Source organism: Primulina eburnea, chromosome 2 (genome assembly GCF_022965805.1).
Source record: "Primulina eburnea isolate SZY01 chromosome 2, ASM2296580v1, whole genome shotgun sequence".
Lineage (NCBI taxonomy): Eukaryota > Viridiplantae > Streptophyta > Magnoliopsida > Lamiales > Gesneriaceae > Primulina > Primulina eburnea.
The window spans coordinates 44745714-44762690 of record NC_133102.1 but is presented as its reverse complement, the minus strand read 5'-3'; the positions used below and the strand labels follow the sequence as shown (position 1 = coordinate 44762690).

The 16977-nt window shown below is 33.9% G+C and overlaps 3 protein-coding genes across 3 annotated transcripts; 1 reads left to right on the top strand and 2 right to left on the bottom strand.

The window, feature by feature from the left end:
* Window positions 1–5189: 5189 nt before the first annotated feature.
* On the top strand, window positions 5190–6777 carry LOC140823584 (uncharacterized). The gene is made up of 4 exons (XM_073184998.1): window positions 5190–5275; window positions 5477–5572; window positions 5671–5787; window positions 6144–6777. Exons 1-4 carry the CDS (start codon window positions 5249–5251, stop codon window positions 6447–6449), a joined length of 546 nt encoding a protein of 181 aa, XP_073041099.1. The 5' UTR covers window positions 5190–5248; the 3' UTR covers window positions 6450–6777.
* A 198-nt stretch (window positions 6778–6975) lies between these two features.
* LOC140823583 (uncharacterized) lies at window positions 6976–10017 on the bottom strand. Its single transcript, XM_073184997.1, has 9 exons — window positions 9795–10017; window positions 9523–9656; window positions 9222–9339; window positions 8354–8415; window positions 8205–8256; window positions 8008–8113; window positions 7766–7864; window positions 7554–7686; window positions 6976–7468 (listed from the first exon to the last, which is right to left on the bottom strand). The coding sequence occupies exons 1-9, from the start codon at window positions 9890–9892 to the stop codon at window positions 6984–6986; spliced, it is 1287 nt and encodes a 428-aa protein (XP_073041098.1). The 5' UTR covers window positions 9893–10017; the 3' UTR covers window positions 6976–6983.
* A 2322-nt stretch (window positions 10018–12339) lies between these two features.
* On the bottom strand, window positions 12340–16175 carry LOC140823582 (CDPK-related kinase 5-like). Its single transcript, XM_073184996.1, has 11 exons — window positions 15327–16175; window positions 14777–14907; window positions 14589–14630; window positions 14350–14458; window positions 14137–14215; window positions 13763–14059; window positions 13577–13686; window positions 13284–13391; window positions 13144–13206; window positions 12881–13048; window positions 12340–12783 (listed from the first exon to the last, which is right to left on the bottom strand). The coding sequence occupies exons 1-11, from the start codon at window positions 15891–15893 to the stop codon at window positions 12643–12645; spliced, it is 1815 nt and encodes a 604-aa protein (XP_073041097.1). The 5' UTR covers window positions 15894–16175; the 3' UTR covers window positions 12340–12642.
* Between the last annotated feature and the right edge of the window lie 802 nt (window positions 16176–16977).

Genomic DNA, 16977 nt, shown 5'->3' with positions numbered 1-16977 from the left:
CATTTAGGTTATGGTCTATGGAGGACACGGAGATCATTATATTTGGAGTCATATTTTTTTTAAGCATGTTGTTGATGGATTTATGTGTTTAGTTCATTAAGTGGAAATTTTCGATTTTAGTCATTCTGATCAAAGTACGCAGGGATGTAATCGAGTCGACCCGAGCCGAACTCTTAAATGTTTGAGCTTGGTTCGTTTATAATCAAGCCGAACACGAGCTTTATTTAACGAATATATGCATGGCTCACGAGCTTATTCAAGCATTTGTCGAGCCTAAACAAGTTTAATAAATATGAATCATACATTTAAATTTTCATTAAATTAATTTAAAAGTAAATTATATATTTAAAGAAAAATATATTATTCTTATTAAAACTTGTAGATAATATATTATTCTTATAAATTTAATAGATTTTTCTATATATTTTGTAGATAATATGCAAAATCAATAAATCAAATATCAAAACTGTTATTTTTTCATCTAAAAGATTACTCATGAACTTACCAACGAATATGTTCACGAGCTAACGAGCCGACTACCTTAAAGCTTGAGTTTGGTTTGTTTATCTTAACGAGCCTCATTAAACGAGCTCAAACGAGCTTTTATCGAATCGAGCTTCGAATAGACACCAAAAAATGATCATGCGTAACTTGAAATTATTGATGCAGCGCCAAACATTACTCATAAGTCATAACCTATTTTTATGGTGAATAGGGTTGAAATTGAAAATATAAGTTAGTGAATTGAAATATTAAATGATCTAATAATAAAATTAAAAATGAAAAATCTGTACATTTTCACAGAGAAAATATAATTTTGCAAAATTTATGACATGGACTATATGTCATGTCCCGGTCTTGTTTGACGTGAAGATTCTCATAAATTTTAAGTTTAATTAGCATCATTACGGTTGCTTTAACAAATAGTATCATTGGAAAAATATTGATTTAATGTTTAGTGTTTTGATATTTTTTTCGATCCATATTAGTTCATGATTTATTACTATGTACACTTTTTGGTATTTTGAGAAATTGTAGTTTTGACACTGCACACGTCAAAACTGCATCGACACGTCTACCGAAAGTCGAAAAATACATGTCTAAAACCAAATTGAATTACATAAAAAGTCAAAATTACAAATAAACAAAATACAAAAAAAAAAATACAGTTTTCCTTAAAAATAATAAAAGATGTAGAGATATCTCTCACCAACTCCATGACTCCATTCGAGGAAAGTAGTAAAACATATGATGTTGGAATGAACTTAGGTCCACCATGTTTTGTCTGATGGTATCCTTAGTGCCTCAAACTACATGAAATAGGGTTTATTGAATGAGACCGACATAATATTTTGAATAATTATAAATCATTAAACTTTGAAGATAATAATCTTGAAATTTTTAATTTTTTCCTAAATTACGATTTTTCTCTAACAATTAATTGAAACTAAATTTTATCTAGTAACATTTTGTGTAATTAAATTTTATCTAGCTTGTTGGAAAAGTATATAGTATTGGATTTATTCCTTTCAAAATGTTAATCGATCAATAATTTCATATTTAAATGTGCTAGACATCAAGTCCAAAATTGAAAACTCATGCCAAATAAAATTAACAACTCATGCATACAAGAAAAAGTAGGTCGAACAATATGTGTGTACCATTATCTATAAAAGAAAAATTGTGAATTTTAGTCCCGTAAATTGACTTGTTTTTTTTTTTTAGTATGTAACTTATCAGTATTTGATTTTTATATAATAACTTAGAATTTTTTTATTTTTGTATTTTTTAGCTCGAAACCAAAAACTCACCAAATATTGTTTATTTGACATTTTTCTTGTAGCAATAATAAACCTTTAGCACACAAATTAAAATAAATCTATACAAAAGAAAGGGAAAAATAAAACAAAACGACACTCAATATTTCAAAATAAGAGGAAAATTTTTGTTTAGATATATTTTAATGTATATAAATGTCAAATAAATAATAATATTTAGTTGATTTAATCAGACAAAAAACAAAAAACAATGTCAAGTTATTAGGTTTATAGCTAAACGTTGGCAAGTCGCATAAGCAAAACAAAAAAAAAAAAAAAAAAAGACAAGTTACAAGAATAAAATCTTTTAAAAAAACGTGGACACTTTAATACACGCTTTTAAAATTTGACACGCTAGCGTCAACATAGGGATAAACAATCCGTCAAAGATCAAATCCCAATCCAGATTGTCTGCAATGGATGGACGAACAAGTACAGACAGAAACGATGTCTTGTATTTATCACTGCTCGTTCTTCCCTTTATAACCTGTCAAACCAAAACAAAAGGTGCCCGGCACAGACGAAGCATGCACTAGAGAATTTTGATGACCAAACACCAATTAAATATATCTTTGAGTAAAGAGAAATGATGATTTTTGCGTTCGAGTCAAACTTAAAAAATGAATCTGTAAACAATTTTTATTTTTCATTGATAAAAATTTGTGTGGAATTCGCTATATTCTCACTGCTTAACAATGCATACTTTTTAATTCCTTATATATCTACTGCCCGTCTGCCCCAGCTCTAGCAACTGTCTGAGTAAAATACTCAAATAAATCCAACGATTTCCTCTGCTTCAACTTCCCACATTCCCTCTTCCTTTTCTACTACATTCCGGAACTGTTATATTAAAATCTATTTCTAATGGCTAAAAACGCAACCCCGACTTTGGCATTTTTAACAGCTTCACTTCTTCTCATCATTTTGAGCCAAGAACTGATCATTAGTGTTAATGGGAGACATTTGAAGTGCAGGAAGTCATGTTCAAAGCCAGGACATAATGTTAAATCCCTGAGAAACAGAATGGTTGGAGATAATGGAGGCTCTTCCGTTGAGTTCGTCGAAAATTTTCGACCCACGGCTCCGGGGCATAGTCCCGGTATAGGTCATTCGCTTCATGACTAGAAATTTTTGGCTTCTTATTTTTGCAAGAATTACAGATTGGTTGGCTTTGAGTTCTACATCTTTTCTCGGCTGGTCCCAGCGCGAACTATCGTTGGTCGAGTTAGCTATCCGTATCATATATTTTTAGTATGTCTCATGAATAATTTTCAGGTTATATATTTTATCTCTACAAATAAATGACATTACACTGTTTTCACTAGAATTTTGAACTCATGGTTGGCAATATCAACAAATTAAGGCAGTTGGTTTGTATTCCTCGTGAGTTCGGATTTATGTCTACACCGTGGGCTGTCAAATGTTCGCACGAGCTTGGTACGAATGTTGCTTTATTACTGGAAATCAAATGTTCGCAGAACTCTTTACAATAAGCGAATAAGTTTATTTTTTGGTGTCTATTGGATAAACTTCGGTTTTTTGTGTGAGACTGATTTGTTTTTTAATTTTTTTTATTTAAATATTTTAAAAGCTCCAAAGATCTTCATAATTTTGCTATATCCCAAATATAATTTCACAAAATTAAACGAGTCTGATCTCGAAATATGTACAAGATATTTTTGCAGGATTAACTTTTAGTATCTTTGTTTTTTTAAAACAATTTTAATCATTTTTCATTGGGAATATTTATGTGACATTACACACATTAGCGTTACATCAACATTACGTCAGAAAATGGCTAAAATTGCAAAAAAAAAAAAAAAGTAGGAGACTAAAATTGAAACATGACAATATAGATGACCAAAATCGAAAAGAAGTAAACATATAAGACCAAAATCATTTTCCCCTTGAAATGAACCAAAAATGATAGTGTTTGAAATTTGAAATTCATTTCAAATTATTCAGTTTAAATGCACTCAAAAATATAAAGCATGTTAGCAACATTAAGTTGTCATTTGGGTGGTTGTATATTGTGACACCATTCACATCAATTTAGTATCCGCGATGTATTTGTGCTATATCAACGTCATGTTGGAAAAATGATCAAAATTGCAACATAAAAAAAAGAACAAAGATAGCAGACTAAAATAGAAATTTGATAACATAGGAGACTAAAATCGTGAAACAATAAACATTTAAGACAAAAAAACAAAATTTTCCTTTATATATAACAAAAATAAATTTATATTTTTAAAAATTGTAATAATATCTTAGTACAAGAATGACTGTTTTATTTATCTCGACAAGTTGGGATAATTTTCGGTTTCCATCATCATTAAGTTGTTTCCCAACTGAAATTGATCATCATTTATTAATTGATTTTGGATGAACAATGAAATCTAAATCTTATATTTAAATTTTAAACCACTAATTGTTATCGGTTTGACTAGCGTCGAGTTTTATTTTCATCTTATGACAAAAACTTGTGTGAGACGGTCTCATTGGTCGTATTTGTGAGACGAATCTCTTATTTAGATCATCTATGAAAAATTATTATTTTTTATGCTAAGAGTACTATTACTTTTTATTGTGAATATCGGCATGGTTGACCCGCCTCACAGATTAGGATACGTGAGACGGTCTCACATAGACTCATTCTCATCTTATATACCTCGTATATATATTAATAATATTAAAATAAGACAAAATATTATACTTTAGTAATGAATCACATAGTTTCAAAACGTAATGAATCATATAAGATTTATTAGTTTAAATAAACTAATGTAATATATCTCACCGGCCAGTATGGACTATGTTTATGGTCAATTCTTTTTCTAAAAGAACTTTTCAATTAAAAATAATTATTCTACTAGATTCTAAATTTCGATGTAATCATGCAAACAAGAATTAACAATATGATGCACCTTTGCCAACTCCTAGTAGGTAATCTGTCATTTTAATAGATTTTCAAGAACTGAATGTTTAATGAAGCATTTAAGTTAGGGTCCTAAAGCTACGTTTGAATGAGTGGAGTTGTACCCAAGAACTTTCAGTCAGAAGATATGATCATAATATGAATATGTATGGTGTCAAATTAACCATGATTTTTCACATTTCAGAAAAAAAGTTTAATCTTCCAAGAAGCCGAGTGGGTTAAAACCCATGATATTTATAGTATCTTCTTAATATTTTACCGATGTGTCGTGCTCGTGGACTATTGCCATCACTCTCTTTCGCCAGTCCCCCACACATGCTAAATCCTAAATGAAGACAGCCGACGTAGTAAAGCGTGTATACTTGTACGTAGGCGTGAGAGTGTATGTATATATATCTGAGTGTGTGCATCTGTCATCTTATGCTACAAATACAGTATGGTTCTTTTATTGTCTGAATAGAAGAGTTGGCTATCTTTTAAATTTCAAGAAAGCATGCACCTTAATGCTTATGCTCAACAAGTGAGTATCTTTAATTCAGAATTTCTTCATTGCTGTCTAATTATGATTTATAGTTCAATGATGAGTAAACTTTTATCATGTGGTGCCAAAATGTGAAATTTTTTGTATTAAAACTAAAACTCGCAAGAAATGCATGGATATATATAATATCCCATCAACTTTTTAGCGTGTGTAACTAGTGGTGTGTTTGAATCTTGATAGGAGAAGAAGATGGAACCAAAAGGATTCATATCTCATCTAGAGAAAATTATACGGAACCGGACACAGAGAGAACGAAAATCAGCCTTGATCCAAGATGTAATGACATTGATCTGTCACAAAACAAATGTCACATTCAGCAAATAGTCTTTGGTTATTTCGTAGTGTAGTTCAGTTTTCGTCGTCAAATTTGACAGGTTGATGATCTAAAGAAGAAGCTGAGACATGAAGAGAATGTGCACAGGGCTTTGAAGAGAGCTCTCGATAGACCCCTGGGGACTCTACCTCCTATTTCTACTCATCTCCCTCAATATGTAAGCAATATTGTACAATCTCATCAAGCTTAATGTGTTTCTTCATTGTGATACAATTAGTACATCATTAATGTTAAAAACCAGAAATATCGAAAAATAACAAACAAAGTTTACCGCTGCTGTCGGACCCTCTTGTTAGATCCCCAGTTAGACAGGTACCCAACGTCGACATAATTTCACCATCACTTGCTAAGAATCACTATTAAAGAACCCCACTGGTGGATTTTCCAATCTGTATGCTTAATATTTTTTAAGATCTCCTTTCCCACCATGTGTAATAAATAATCATACATCTAAAATTCTGGTTTCATTTCTCTGCTACAAATTTTGGTCTTCTATGGTTTGTCAAATTTCAGATTCTGGAACTTCTGGCTGAAGTTGCGGTATTGGAAGAAGAAGTCGTTCGACTTGAGGAACAAGTGAAGTTCAGACAACATCTGTGCAAGGTAAGTGTTCGCATGCCCTCAATAATGTGCGCAGAGGATTCAGCATGCTTTTTCTATCACGAATCATCCATTGCAACTCCAAAGCGAGGGCACTCGAGATCTTTATCACAAAACGATGTTAAGATGGGATCAGCCTTGGCATGGCCTCCACCTTCTCATTCTAGAAGAAGTGTTTCATATAAAAAGACTTGGCGCACCTGGTTTCCTAAAGTATAGGCCAAAGTATATGAACGTGTAAAAAAATAAGAAATGTCAGTGAAAATAAATAGAAATGTTAAAGACACATCCCATGTTAGATCCATGATTTGGCTTGTTGGGTATAATGAAAAGGTCTGTAGTATGAGTCAAGATCAATCTTGGTTGGAACGCAAACAAGGTCAGTCACTTTTCTTGAACGTTTTTTTTAATGTATATAATATTTTCAAAATATAATTTACCTAAATATAAATAAACTCTTGTATCTTAATTCTCAAGTCTACGGCCAATTATATCATAAAGTAAAGCATGACAAACGCCAATGTTTCTTTATCAACCATATTTTCATTCAACGCCTACAATTTTGAATTCCTGACATCATTAAAGCATTTTCAGTTTTCTATCTACAACACAGAAATATCAGCAACAAACACATTATATATACAATATATTCCCAGTTCCACATTTCGAGTTTCACGATCTTAAAACAATCCAATCGGCATGTCCATTTTATCAACCATAACCTGCCCTTCATGGAGTAGCATGCCTATACTGCTATCTCCACCTGTTTGCCTCACGAGGCGATGAATAAAGTTGTGGGTGAACATTCTTTCTTCCAAGGACTTGGTCAAATCGCCTTGATTCCGGTACTTGACTAAAGTATGAGTAAGCATTGTACATGTGGCTGCCCTGGTTAATTTCCCAAAGAGGGTTGATGGCAAAGTGATGTGGTCTTCTTTGAGAAATGCCGGGATTGAAGGCGTAGGAATCTTGACAATGATTGTTATTTGGGTGAAAGAAAGGTTCTCTAGCTTGGTCTGATAGTTTCAGGCTTTTATGTCTCAAATGAGGTGTAGGATGCCTAAAATCTCTGGTGTGTGAGTTAAGTTCTTCAAATGGAGGAAAGTTTTGAGGAGGGTTGTGTTTCTTTTTTCTAGAGAAGGTTTTTCTCGGCTCATATACACGATTCTTATTCACATGATTTGTCTCCTTTGTTCCAGATGGATGCAATTTACGGAAATGCTTACAACGCTTATTTCCTGGTTATCACCACATAACAAATCAAATCAACTTTCAAATAATAATGTATTACGAGATGCTATTCAAAGGAAAAGAAAGATAAACCTTCATGGGCGAGGGTTTTATTTGTCTTTATCTCCATTTTTCTCCTTCTCAAAGCCTTTATACTTCTGGCAGCAGCTCCTCTCATATGTTTTTCAGCAAGTATATTTAATCTTTCTCCTTCATTCTTCCAACACTGAAACGGCAATGTGAAAACAATGATTTTGTGAATGTCTAACAACAAAACCAGTCTGCTAGGTCAGACATTATTTCACCTGTCTAAAAGTCTTCATCTTGTAAAGATTGCGGCCCTTTACAAGTAAAGGGGAAAGTGGAGCTAGTTTCTTGGTCCCTTTGCTCCACAACACTTCAACCTGAATTGTCAACAAGAATGTAAAGATTGAAGCATATATAATAATACAAACAGATCCACCAAGTTTTCACCTGTTCGTGTTTAGGTATCTTTTTTGAATTTATTATGAACAATTCAGATCCAGATGCACAAAATCTATCTTACAGTAAAGGTATGTTGTTGCTTAGCTGCACCGTAGCTTTCCTTCACAATCCTCCCAACAACAGTCCTTCTACCAAGAACATTTCCATGTCTTCTCATTTTGTTGAAACTGTAAAAATATATATGATCAATCAAGAAGATAATGCTAATGAATGAAACTATATAGCAAATAATGGTTAGGGAGCAGTAGTGATTGATACCTCTCATATACTCTCTGATTAAACAAAACGACATCTCCCTTGCACACATCACCTACACCGAGAAAAGCCAAAGAGGTAAAACTGAAATTAAAAGAATGGAAAAGAGTAGGCCTGAAATCAAACAACTTGTTAAGACAGAAAAAGAGTACCTGTGCAATTGATAGTAAATGATGACCTGGGATAGAAAGCTTCACCATTGCCATCTTTCAACCTGTGACAAAAACTCCTCATTTCACGAGAAATAAACAAGAAAATGGTGCCATCACATCAGCATGTATTCACCCTACCAGCTATTTCACACTTCAACAAACCATAAGCACTATCTATTGAATTTCGCAGTAATCCTATCATAACCTGCATATGCAAACTAGGCTTTTTGCACACACCTACACTTCATTTCCGCAGAATACCATGACTTGTTGTGAATTCAAATCGAGTGATATGAGTGCAGTTAGACTTCAAAAACTGTTACTAGAAATTAGCTATCTTCAGATTAAGAAAGATATGATAACAGACGCAACAAGAAATGAAGAGATGTACTAACTAGGGGCTCACTTAAAAATGTGAAAGGCAGGAATTAACTTTAAAACTTGCATAGCTACTAAAAATTCCAATCATGGTTCACACTCTTGGCATGCCTTTGGTGTTCTTAATAGGATTCATCAGGAGGACAAGTCCGGGTATCAAGTTTTTAAGTATGGCATTCATGGGATTCATTAGGTACTGGTTTGAGGTTGAAAAAGGAACGGTGATAATCCATTAATTTATGATGTGGCCAAAGCCTTCAGCCACTTATCTCAAGGATGCTATATCCCTGCATTTCCTTTGCTCCAAAGTTTCTCTATGACGAATAACTAAGAGCCCTGATGGATGCCATTAATGAATCCTAGCATATCTATCTGGGGCAAACCAGCCTGATTCAGGTTCACACGGTTCTATGATTCTATCCAATGCAAATAAGAAAAGAAACTGCATGCAAACATATATAGATCAGAATAATGAAATATAAAAACTGACCTCCAGTGCTCCTTGATTCTCTCTATGCACTCTTCCTTTGTTCCCGAGAGCCTCAAACCATGCCTTCGAAGGTACACTTTACATTCAACAAGCTTTAGTTCTTGAAGATCAGCTCTTCCTGCAGAACATAGGGAAATAATCTAACTACATCCACATGCGTAAACGTGTGCAACACTAATTTACGAGCATTACAAACAATCCAAATTCATCTAATTCTAATCATCATAAATAAGATCATTAAGAAAAAAATGAACAATTTCACCGAAATCTTAGTTGATCAATAATGCCCACAAGCTTGCACCTTGAAGAAACTTAATAATTTTGTTGTACGTCGATACTTCATCATCTTCATCGGCACGATCTTCATCCTCGTCCTCATTTTCCGAATAACTCCAGTTGCTCGCATCGTCGTCATCGTCGTAATCATCATCAGTACTGAATCACAAAACGAAAATCCAAGCGTGAGAAGAAAATAACAAACCCAATCTAATGCATAGAGACGGCACATTCTGATAATTCAACGAAAATGGTTTAATTTTGCTGAGGAAACTAAGTCGTTATAAGTTAAAATACCAAGAATCCGATGAGAACTCCTCCATCACAGACTCCGATTCCTCAGAAGATGAAGATATCTCAACAAATGCACGTTTCTTGGATTTCCTGCCGGCCATTTGAATTCGTATGGAACTGGGATATCGGTGAAATCGCCGTCAATTCAATATCTTGTGATTTCTAATCTCTATTGAATCGGATTTGCGTCCAAGGGTTTTAAATTTGGGGTTCCCTGAAAAATGGAGAATTTAACGGATACTAAAACATAAATAAATTATATTTTAAAATTTTAAAAATGCATGGAAATTATTATTATTTTTTAAAAAAATTATTAGTATTTTTTGAAATTTCCAATTTGTCACGAGATGCTTTGTTAAAAAATTTCTAATATTATGCAATTAATAATAAATACATTAGTAGGTATCTTGTGAAACGGTCTCACGAATCTTTATTTGTAAGACGGATCAACCCTACCGATATTCACAATAAAAAATAATACTCTTAGCATAAAATGTAATATTTTTTAATGGATGACCCAAATAAGAGATTTGTCTCACAAAATACGACTCGTGATACAGACTGTCAGACTCACACAAGTTTTGACCTAAATATATATTGAGAATTTGAGGATTCTAACACACTTTAAAACAATAATTTTAAAAACAGCCTCGTTTATCAAATAATTTACAATACAACCTTTCATAATTTAAAATTCCTAAAATATTGTTTCCAAAACATTTTGTTCATCCAAATTCCATCATTACAACTTCATAAATTAAACATTCAATAATTAAATTCATAAAAAAAATTATGTGATGATTTTTATAATTTTATTATTTTCAAACTTAATTAGAGTAAGAGAACTTGTCATTCATTCACTTATATAACTTATGATTCAGTCTCTATATCAAAAAAAGTTTGTTTGAGTTGTCAGTTGTCTGACCTCACATGTTTGTATAATTCAGCTTTACGATATTTTTTTGTTCAAATAAGTACATATTATTGAAATTATGACACAAATTTATGTGTTTGGGATAACCATAAATTCTAATTTGGTATATCATTTATGTCATATGTAAATCATAAAAACTAAAACAATAAATATATGTACATATCGTTGAGATTATAGCACAAAAGTACAAAATTTAAGTATCAACATAATCAAATTTGATATATAATTATAATTTTATATGTGAAATGTTAACAAATTTTTTGTTAATAAGGTATATATTGTTGAAAAAAATATATTAGTATATGTATTTTATGTACAAAATGACTTAAATTGACTGTTAATCAACTGAAATTGAGTGTAGATAATATAATCTTTGGATTTTTAAGTTTAGGGAGTTGAAATGTAAAAAAACATGTCGGATCATGAAGTTAAAATTAAGTTTTCTGATACGAATACTCATAACTTATGTTTAAACTTAGATAATAAATCTCTATTAACCCTTAGAGCATGGAATACTAACTTTTCGAAATAAAATTATTTTTAAATTTAATTTATAATACATTATTTTATTTCAAATAATTTTTGTAAATTAATAAAGATAATTTAGGAAATTATAAATTTCGATCATTTTAATATAAATTTTAATTTACTGATAATAATCAACGAATCAGTCCACTTGTAATATTGTTCATTTTGGTATGTGGCTTTACGGATTTAAAACACGTCACAACATGCGACGTCCACACACTAACTCTGATATCAAATGTAACGGTACAGTCCACTTGTGATATTATTAGGATCAAACACTTACTACTAGGTCAGCTGTTAGCCAAGGCCCAACTTTGTTTCCATATACTTGTACCAGTGGGTCGGGGTGTTAAGCCCATTAGTCCGGAGAGGTACGTGTCAATCTACTGGAACTGTCTTATATCTCTTAAAGATCAGTCTTACCATTTCCCTACCGCAGGTCCTGTCCCTATCAGAGATGGTATTACTTGTTAAGATCTAGTGTCATTATTTTATGACCCACTTAGCCAACCAAATCAAGCGGCGCAACGTCAGCAGCTTGACGCATGAGAACTGCCCAAGAGGTCACCAATCACGGTACTACTCTCAATCATGCACACTTAACCCAACATTCACCCCACCAAGAAGTATATAAACATGTTTCTTGAAAGACTTGAACCCATGACCTCGCTCCGATACCAATTGTTAGGATCAAACACTTACCACTAGGCCAAAAGCTATAGCTGCACAACTTTATTTCCTGATATTTGTGGCAGCGCAGAGTGCACATACTTATGTGCTAATTGATCGGACTGTTAAACCCATGAGTTCGAGGAGGAGCGTGTCTGTCTGCTGATGTTGTCTCATTTCCCTTAAAGATTAGTCTTACCCTTTCTCTACCGTCGATCGTGTCCTCATCAGAGACAGTATTATCGGTTAAGATTTGGATTCACTCTTTTACGATCCACTTAGCCAACCAGATCAAGCGACACAACGTCAGCAGCTTGACGCATGAGAACTTCCCATGAGATCATCCGTCCCTACAGTACACTCACTCGTGCATGTTTAACTCAACACATATTTTCGAATAGTAGATTCTGGATAAGGTTGTTGATTTCAAGTATATTTCATTCACAATGAGAAATTTTCACAGCTGCAATAAATAGCATCGTATTTACTATATATAAACGGTTACATAAAGGCTAGTTTTTTACTCGTGTTGCAGCTCTGTTCGTTCATTACTTGAACGTGATATGACGTCAAACACATTAAAACCAATGAATCTCGAATAAGGGATCAAAAAATAAAAAAACTCGGATGAATCATCTCGGGTGGATCTTTCGTGCTTTCACAAAGATAATATGGCAAGACCAATTCGAGGGTCGGGTGATTGTAATGTACTGGAAAGTGTTAATGAACTTTAGCGAAGGATCGCCTAGAAACACCGTGTAACAGCTTGACAAATCCGAGGAAACTCAGCTTTCCATCTGTGTCTCTGATCCAGTCATGGAGGACAGAATGAACTGGAACTGAAGGGCTAAGCCCAAGTTCCTGAAACAAATTTTCAAAAGTTAATTCCTGGATCATGATACTCCGGTTACCATCCTGAAATCAGCTTTTGCAATTGGGTTTTTGAAGTTTTTTTTACCGAAGCTAATTCCTCGATCATGATACTCCGGTTACCATCCTTCTCGAAGAGTTCATACGCGCAACGAGCATGTACTTCCCAACTTTCACGGGCTTCTAACTGATGCACACTCAAAGCAGCAGTGCAGAACTCTTCGAAATCCATCTTTCTATATTGAAGGGCATTCAGCTGACATAACAGGAAAAAGATATCGATTATAAAACAAAAGTGGAGCTAAAAATAAAGATATATTGGGATGTTATAAATAGGAATAAGAAGCAAACCGAAACAAGAAGATCGAATACGCGTGACTCGTTCATGGCATCAGTTGCGTTTTTATTCAAGGCCTGATCGAAGTACAGAAGCTGGGATTAAATATAATTGGTATCAAGTCAAAGGTTATTACATCATGCAAAAAACCAACCGCTTGGATATTGTCTAAACTTATAGTCCCATTTTTGTTTGGTTCCAATAGCTCAAATTGCTCTTTCAGGTAGAACAGTTCATCAGCCGTCAATGTTTTAGATAAAGCCTGCAAAAATTCCAGTCAAGAGGTTAGAGAAAGAACGCAAAGTGGAGAGTCAGTGGGCAAAAAGGTGTACGACCCAATATGCACGTCGACTGAGTCGGTATTAATTAACAGAGCGAGAGGATGCAGAAAATGAAATGAAAAAAGCAAATTTGTTGAGTTACTTGGCAATAATTTCATATACTCACCCTTAGAGCAGCTTTCCGGAGGGGAGACGAACGCAGGTAAGCCTTCATAAGTTTAAGTATTAATATATCCAAAGGCGTTTTGAAGTCTGTATCTCTGATCCATGGATGACCTGAAGTGAAAAAACTTGTAAGTGGCACCGTATCATAAAATCACATTCTCTTGATTCGGCGAGACAAAATACTTACACAAAGCTTGAGCGGCACTCATTCTTTTCCTCGGATCTTTAGTTAGCATGCGTTTGACGAAGTTTTTTGCCTCAGAAGAAAGAGTTGGCCAAGGGGGTTCTTCATAAGTCGGTTCAGCTTTTACAACAGCACGGAAAATAGCAGACTCGGTTCGAGCCCAAAATGGACGGCTCCCACATAACAATATGTAAGCTATCACACCTATACTCCAAACGTCAGCTTCAGTGCTATAGGCTCTATGTAAAACCTCGGGTGCTACATAATATGCACTACCAACAATGTCATTGAGCCTCTCGTCTGCAAAAAATTCAATGAAATCCATATCATTTGGCCCGTTTGTATATCTATCTAAGGTATGAAACTTACAAACAAACCTGGCTTAACGAAATCTGATAATCCAAAGTCTATAGCCTTCAAGATCGAGTTTTCGTCCTTGGATGAAAACAAGAAGTTCTGATCCGGAGACAAGCTATAGTTAAACATACTAGCAACTGATGGTGAATGCAAAATCTTCTTTAATGAATAATCTCAAAAGACAAGGACCCAACAATAACTATCTAGTTTAGGTCGAGCATCAAAATAAATACCTCGGGTTTAAGATCACGGTGCACCACCCCTTGGAAATGGCAGAACGCTACGAAACTTAGTATTTGCTTCATCACAGCCTTTGCATCATTTTCCTCGTACTTCCCACCCCTATGACATGGAGAATTTATTTTTTGATTTTAATTATATACTATGTGAAATCAACTATTCATTAGAAATAAACCCAAATATTTCGTTTATTAAGTTTGTAATGAAGCTATATTTAAGGACCACAAATTACCTCGAAAGGATTCTATCTAGAAGCTCGCCTCCTTCACATAACCTGAGAGAGATATCAAACACAATTGAGCGACCTCTTATCAGAGATACTCAACGATATCATGAAGAAGCCAATAAAGATTCGGAGTCGATCTATGCTAGGAATTCAAGAAAATGAGCCAAGACTAAGATCAAGAAATCAAAGCTTACTCCATAACTATGTAGACATTGTCATGGTCTTCATATGCATCATAAAATTGTATTAGGTTGCTATGACCCGTCAAAGCTCTCAATATTTTCACCTCCTTTCTTACATCTTCAATAGCTATAGCACTGGTCATCTGGAAGTAAAAGTGAATATTAAAACTAGAGAAAAAAATTACAGAATATAATATATAAGAGTACAAAAAAAACGACACATCTTTGAGCAACAGAACGATGATCTTGCCTCATAATGTCAACCAAAGGAAAAAAAAAACGAGCCTTTTCCTGATTCACGTTCAAAATTCCATGGTCAACAAGAAATAGTTTTTAGTGTCTATGTGACTCATTTTTCGTATTCGAATTCGAGCTTGAAAATTTAAAATGAACTGTTTGGCTTGCAAAACGCAAAACTGCAAATGGCCGCATATCTCCCCAACCTTAACACTAAGTTCAGCCCATAAACCAGTAGACTCCATCAAAATTCAAATGCAAATCACTTAAACTCAAACAACAAGAAACTGCAATACCAAAACAAAACGAGAACAAATTTCCACACCTTAGCTTTAGGTATGACCTTAACAGCAATCTCCTCCCCTTTAAGATCTCCTTTTTTTAATTTAGCTCTACAAGTATACCCAAAATGCCCTCTCCCCACCTCCTCTCCCATCTCATACTTGTCGTGAAATTTCTTAGCAAATCCGAAGCTCTTATCCAGACCCATTTCTTCCACTTCCTTCCCGTCCGGAACCGCCTCCCCGTTATGCTTCACGGTGCCGTGCCGCCGCGCGAGCACCGCCCTGATATGCTTCGCCGGAGACGGCGGATGGAACGGTCTCTTGAAAAACCTCCTCGGAGTGCCGCCCTCCTGCGCCGGAGATCTCGCCGGAGACTTCTTCGAGAACAAAGAGTGAGCTGGACTTGGGCTATAGAACGGAAAAAACGGCGACTTTTTGCCAGCTTCCGTGTCCTCCCTTTTCTTTTCCACGAACTCAACAGAATCTCCGGCATTATTATTTGCCGCAATTGGGTTATCTTTCACTGGAATGACGACGGGACTGATTCCATCTGGTGACTGAAAATTGGGCTCTTGGGAAAACTTTGGTTTCGAAGTACAGACACCCATTTCGCCAAAAATAAATAAAAATATAAACTTCACACTTCCAGTTCACAATTCTCCTCCAAGAACGCAAAATTTTGCAGCTTATAAAAGTATAAAACAGCCTTTAATTCAAAGATTTGAAAACAAATTTCCCAGTAACAATAACAATAAAATTTGTCTGTTTACTTTGAATACTTTGTTGCCACTGATAATTGAGACAGGATAGAGGAACCGGGGGATCTGTGGAGAAGGTGCTGAAAAGAAAACGACGACGACGATTTTCCCATGAAAAAAAAATCAATTGAAATATTATTAATATGGTCATGAAAGGAGTATGGGTGAAATAAAAACATTAATGTATGCTGACGTCCACGTGGCAAGATGTGATTGGGTGATTAAATTAACAAAAGTTCAATTTTAATTTTTTTGGGATCGATGACGCAAGAATATTTTATTTTATGGATATTGTACTTTATAATATAATAAATTCTTTCCTACTGAAAATTTCATAATTGTCTCAAAATAATACTACGATTATGTTTCAAATTTATTTATCAGGTAATTTTATGGGATAGCTACAATAAATTATATTTTAATTTAGTTGCTATTATTGGATTCAAAAGTTGCTCAAAAAAATATTTGGCGTATCGATTCAGAACTCTTTCGGTAAAAATTGTTCGAGTTCTTTGAAGAAGAAAAAATAAATTTAAAAAAAAATTTTGATTTTGAGTTTTATATTTCTATTTAAAAAATTGATTTAAACACCATATTAGTAAAACATTATTTTGAGCCAGTTTTTATATTCAAACTCGCACTTTAATTGTACATCAAAATTCAGGTGATATCGTTTCACATGTCAATTTAGTTGCTTTGATGCTACATGTGAGGGTACTGTCCCACATGATTTTGATGGACAAGATTCACACACATATGTGATTTTAAAAAAATTAGTGGACCTCATATATGTGTGGCTAAATTTGGACCCTTGATTCTATCATGGGGTAATGTCCCTACATATAGGATGGAATCAACAAGTCAATTTTGTGAGACAAATCTCCTATCAGATTCGACTTATAAAAAAATATTATTTCTTATATCAAAAATATTA